Source organism: Vigna unguiculata, chromosome 6 (genome assembly GCF_037176805.1).
Source record: "Vigna unguiculata cultivar grain cowpea cultivar isolate G323 ecotype 2 chromosome 6, ASM3717680v1, whole genome shotgun sequence".
Taxonomy (NCBI): Eukaryota; Viridiplantae; Streptophyta; class Magnoliopsida; order Fabales; family Fabaceae; genus Vigna; species Vigna unguiculata.
In genome coordinates this window covers 23,621,705-23,627,522 of record NC_140797.1, presented here as the reverse complement: position 1 = coordinate 23,627,522, position 5,818 = coordinate 23,621,705, and the positions used below count along the sequence as shown (strand labels likewise).

The 5,818-nt window shown below is 43.1% G+C and overlaps 1 protein-coding gene across 1 annotated transcript; it reads left to right on the top strand.

The window, feature by feature from the left end:
* The first annotated feature begins 3,118 nt into the window (after positions 1 to 3,118).
* On the top strand, positions 3,119 to 5,818 carry LOC146885659 (uncharacterized). The gene is made up of 2 exons (XM_085675038.1): positions 3,119 to 3,431; positions 5,700 to 5,818. The coding sequence occupies exons 1-2, from the start codon at positions 3,119 to 3,121 to the stop codon at positions 5,816 to 5,818; spliced, it is 432 nt and encodes a 143-aa protein (XP_085531164.1).

Sequence of the window (5,818 nt, the reverse complement as noted above, 5' to 3'; positions counted from 1 at the left end):
AACTAGGAGGCCAGTAGGAGACCGACCCAGAGCACCGGGGCGTGTGTTCGCCTTGACGACTATAGAGGCGAAACAGTCAGGTAACCTTTTGCAGTTTCTATGTTTGTTGTGTGACCACGAGGTAGTGGTGTTGTTCGACTCAGGAGCCACTCATTCGTTTGTGTCTAATGAATGTGTGAGGAGGCTCGGGCTCACGATGCGAGAGCTGGGGTGCGAGCTTTTAGTTGCGACGCCAGCGTCTGGAGAGGTATCCACCACTTCTATGTGCGTGGGGTGTCCTATGGAGGTGGCAGGCCGTAGGTTCAGGCTGAATCTCATATGCTTGCCGATGGAGGGTTTAGATGTGATTCTGGGCATGGATTGGTTGTCGAGTAACCATGTCGTCATTGATTGCGGGCAGCGCAAGATAGTGTTTCCTGATACGGTGGGGTTAGAACTTATCTCGTCTAATCAGGCGGTGAGGGAGATTGAGGCTGGAGCTACATGTTACATGATTGTGGCTCAGGCAGAGAAGATGAGCACGGCCGAACAGATCAGCAGGATCCAGGTAGTGGATGAATATGCAGATGTATTTCCGGATGAGATTCCAGAACTACCGCCTAGCAGGGATGTAGATTTCTCCATTGATCTCATCCCTGGCGCTGGGCCAGTTTCTATGGCACCGTACAGAATGGCGCCTGCTGAGTTAGCTGAGCTAAAGAAACAGATTGAGGATCTGCTTGAGAAGAAGTTCATCCGACCGAGTGCATCACCGTAGGGAGCACCAGTTCTGTTAGTGAAAAAGAAAGATGGTAGCTCCCGGTTGTGTGTTGATTACCGGCAGCTGAATAAGTTAACGATAAAGAATAAGTACCCATTGCCGAGGATTGATGATCTGTTGGATCAGCTGAGGGGAGCTGCGGTGTTCTCAAAAATAGACCTGAGATCGGGGTATCATCAGATCCTTGTCAGGCCGGAGGATGTCCAGAAGACAGCTTTTCGATCACGGTATGGTCACTACGAGTATGTAGTGATGCCATTTGGGGTGACCAATGCGTCGTCTATATTCATGGATTACATGAATAGGATTTTTAGGCCATACCTAGATCAGTTTGTAGTAGTCTTTATCGACGACATTCTGATCTACTCCGAAAGCAGGGAAGAACACGCAGAGCATCTGAGAGTAGTATTGGGGATTCTCAGAGAGCACCAGTTGTATGGGAAATTATCGAAATGTGAATTCTGGTTGGAAGAGGTACAATTCCTGGGCCATGTGATCTCAGCCCAAGGAATAGCCGTTGATCCGGCAAAGATAGAGACTGTGGTGAAGTGGGAGAGGCCCCAAACAGTTTCAGAGGTGTAGAGTTTTCTGGGTCTGGCAGGGTATTATCGATGGTTTGTGGAGGGTTTCTCCAAAATGGTGAGTCCTCTTACGCAGCTTACGAGAAAGGACCAGCCTTTCTTGTGGACAGACGAGTGTGAAGCTTGCTTCGAGGATATGAAGAGAAGACTGACCACCGCACCGATATTGGCAATCCCTGACACGACTAAAACATTTGAGGTGTACTGTGATGCCTCGTATCAGGGGTTAGGCTGTGTGCTGATGCAGGATAAACGGCCTGTAGCTTATGCATCGAGACAGTTGAAGGTGCATGAGAAGAATTACCCGACACACGACTTGGAGTTAGCAGTAGTCGTGTTTGCCCTCAAGACATGGAGGCATTACCTGTATGGAGCGCAGTTCCAGGTATTCAGCGATCATAAAAGCTTGAAATACTTGTTTGATCAAAAAGAGCTGAATATGAGACAAAGGCGTTGGATGGAATATTTAAAGGACTACGACTTTGAGCTATTGTACCACCCTGGTAAAGCTAATGTCGTAGCGGATGCCTTGAGTAGGAAGAGAATTCATGCATCAGCTATGATGATTAGAGAGTTAGAGCTGATAGAACAGTTGAGGGACATGAATCTGGGGTTGGATATGGGGCCTGGACAGATACGATGCAGCATGTTGAGGATCACGAATGAGTTCCTAGATGAGCTCCGGGTGGAACAGGGGAAGGATCAGGAACTGCAGCTGATAATTGGTGAGTTGGGCACTGAGAAGAGAAAGGATTTCCGAATGGGCAGAGACGGGATTCTACGGTTCAGGGAGAGAGTGTGTGTTCCAAACAGCAGGGTTTTGAGGAAGATGCTTCTAGATGAGGGGCATAAGAGTCGCCTTAGCATACATCCGGGTATGACTAAGATGTACAAAGATTTGAAAGCCTCTTTCTGGTGGACGGGTATGAAGACGGATGTGGCTGATTACGTCGCTTCTTGCTTGGTATGTCAAAAAGCGAAGATAGAACACCAGCGACCGGGTGGTATGTTAGAACCTCTGGATATTCCACAGTGGAAATGGGACAGCATTTCCATGGATTTCATCACTCACCTGCCGAGATCAGTGAGAGGACACGACTCAATCTGGGTGATAGTAGACAGGTTGACGAAGTGTGCTCATTTTCTGCCGATTAACCAGAAGATGAATATGGATAGGCTGGCAGATTTGTATGTGCGAGAGATTGTTAGATTACATGGAGTGCTAGCGAGTATTGTGTCAGATAGAGACCCGAGGTTCACATCGAGGTTCTGGCAGTCGTTGCAGAACGCTTTGGGTACTCAGCTCAGGATGAGCTCCGCCTATCATCCTCAGACAGATGGACAGTCTGAGCGGACTATACAGTAGTTGGAAGACCTGTTGAGGACCTGTGTTTTAGACCATCTGGGTACATGGAGTGATGTGTTGCCATTGGTAGAATTCACGTATAATAACAGTTATCATACCAGTATTGGAATGGCTCCCTACGAGGCCCTGTATGGTAGGAGATGTAGGACGCCATTGTGTTGGCAACAGGATGGCGAGGCAGTGGTTCTTGGGCCAGAGTTCTTACAGCAGACCACCGAGAAGGTGAGGGTGATTCAGGATCGGATGCGCGCGACTCAGAGCAGGCAGAAGTCGTACACAGACAAGAGGAGGAGGCCGCTTGAGTTTGAGGCAGGGGAACACGTATTTCTCAAAGTTACCCCTACTGCAGGTATTGGCAGGGCACTTAAATCGAGGAAGCTGACACCTCGATTCATCGGACCATATTAGATCATGAGGAGGATTGGTCCTTCAGCGTACGAGATGGCATTGCCACCACACTTGGGAAACTTGCATAATGTTTTCCATGTGTCACAGTTGAGAAAATACATAGCCGATCCTACACATATTCTGGAGGATGATGATGTGCAGAGACGGGAGGACTTAACCATTGGAGCCGGACCAGTGAGAATCTTGGATTCTCAAACGAAACAGCTCAGAGGGAAGGAAATCAAAACCGTGAAAGTCCTATGGGATGAGGCAACTCAAGAAATGACATGGGAGATGGACGATGTCATGAGGCGGTCCTATCCTCATCTCTTCACTGGTAAGTTCTATTTTTCGAGGACGAAAAATTTAAAAAGGGGGGAGTATTGTAAGACCCGTAGAATTTAATTAATTAAATAAATAATTAATTAATAAATACGGGAGGGGTAATAATTATGACATTAAATTATGATTGGTATGACGTGGAAAAGTGCTAGCTCATATGGTTGAGAGCACTTTGATTGTGCGAGAGGACTTGGGTTCGAGTCCTATGTATGCTAACTTTTGATGTTATGGTTTTATTAATTAAATCTATGAAAACAGGTTCTTCTATATTATGATAATTGAATTGTGATATCTAGCATGAAATATGAATTGGCATGATGGTTTGATATTGATTTGGCAATTGCATGGTTATAGGTTCAAGCCTTGGAGAGCTCACATTAATTTATATTTTTAGTATTTTGGATTTGACTTGAATATGAAAGGGTTGGGAAGAAACCCTAGTGGTAAGGCAGCCGAGAGGTGGCTGGAAAGGAGCCTTAATGGGTTGGTAAATGATAATAAACTCCATTCAATAAGAAATTTTCGTTTTAAAACATTAGCATAGTTTTAGGGAACCTTTAAAAGGATATAGTGAGGTAGAGAGAAGGGTTTTGCCAATCTAAAATTTGACTACAGAGAGAGAGCAAAGATTCTGGAATTGGTGAGGTTTGGGAGAGATTGAAAGGTTGAAAAGAGAGGAACCAAGGAGGGCTAGCGTGCGAAGGGAAACTATCCAAAGTTCAAGGGTTGAAGCTTAAAAGGATCCAGGTTAGGGGAGCTGTACCCGTTGATTTTCTTTTCTTTTGTACAAAGCGATGCAAGGCTCTCGTTTGTTTTTTTGTTACTATTTTATGTACGTATCACAGGTTTATGAATAAGGTTGTCTTGTTTCTGGTTTTTCTGCTTCGAACCATCTGTGATATGTATGCACTATTATTTCTTCATTTTTCTTTGCTTGCTGTACTTGAGATATTCTTAGGGGAATATCTATGTGAACACCTTTTGGGAATGAGGGTAGCCTCGTTCGCGATGGTTGAGATGTAGGAAATCTGCATCTGTGAGGTTAACGTAATCACAGTACAATGATAGGTTCTTCTGTTGGAGATAACTCGGGTTGAGTGTGCATAGTTTTCCCTTCGTATGCAGAGTCAAGAATCATGAGTTTCGTCAGGCTTGATTTTACGTGCAACCGATTTGAGGGACGACCATAAGTTTGTTCCTCCTTTCTTCATTTCCTTTCTCTGCAACCATGCGTTTATTTTTATTAAAGCCAAGGCCATATGAACCAAATATTCTTTGTGTACTAATGGGACCGAGACCCAATTGCAAGGACCCATGTGAATCAAGTAGTTTGTTCACTTTTCCCTGAGATTATTATAGCTTGGTGTATGTTGGGGGAATCATATGACTATTTCATCTACGGTTGTGGTGAAAACATAAAATGGACCAAATGTTAAGTGAGTTCTGGATGGAATTTTAAGAGGGAGGATATTGGATTGGAAACAAAAAAAAAATTCACACGTGAACAAGGCTGGAATCTATATATAGATAGATATAGAATATTATATCATGTATTGAATGGCAGGGTATATATTTACATATAATTAGTATGAAATTATCATATTATGTTACGGGAAAAGATTTATTAGGTGTCAATTGTATAAAATCTTATATATATATATATATATATATATATTTTGGAATCACTAGTAAATACCTTTATATCATTAAATTGGCTTAGGAAGAGTTTACGTGAGAAGTTAGAAAACTATATATATATAAAGTAAGAAAAGGAATGATTTTGGCATATGATAAAGTGCTTGGAATGGCAATTTAGGCTAGGGACCGTGGTATAGGGTAAGGTTTTAATATAAATTGAAATGGTGCAAGTCCAGAAAGCGAAATGCATAAGAAGGTCAGGATTCTGTTTTTAATAGGTATTGATTTTGTTATTAACCAACCACTTTTCTTTAAAAGGAAATTTCAGTATGAAAAGTTGTGCAGTAAATTGGTACGAATATTATAGAAAGATGGATTACTTGATTTTGGAGATCAACAATGATTGAGCAAACTGGAAGTTCCGAAAGCCTTGTGTTGGTACTAATAATGGTATAATAATAACAAGTGATACAATGTAATAGAGTTAAACGTATAGAAATGTTTTAATTGGCAAACACATGTGTTGGAGATAGCAATTACCAATGTTTGAATTGGGGTCGGATTAAACTATGAATAGGTACGGGTTTTGTTTTAATGGGATGAAATAAATTGTAAAGTGGTGCAGGCAATAGCAACCGCGTTAGTGGGGTCTGGCATGAATTCCGCTTGACGGTGAAGGTGGATCCGCTAGGCGGTTACGGTGGAATCTGTGGGTTCATTGACGGGAGGCGCCTAGTGGTGTGA

Bases quoted from the DNA above. Each gene is read 5' to 3' on its own strand.
- LOC146885659 (XM_085675038.1), top strand. From the start codon at position 3,119: ATGAGGAGGATTGGTCCTTCAGCGTACGAGATGGCATTGCCACCACAC. The intron at 3,432-5,699 runs GTAAGTTCTATT...AAAGTGGTGCAG, and splicing joins CTATCCTCATCTCTTCACTG to GCAATAGCAACCGCGTTAGT.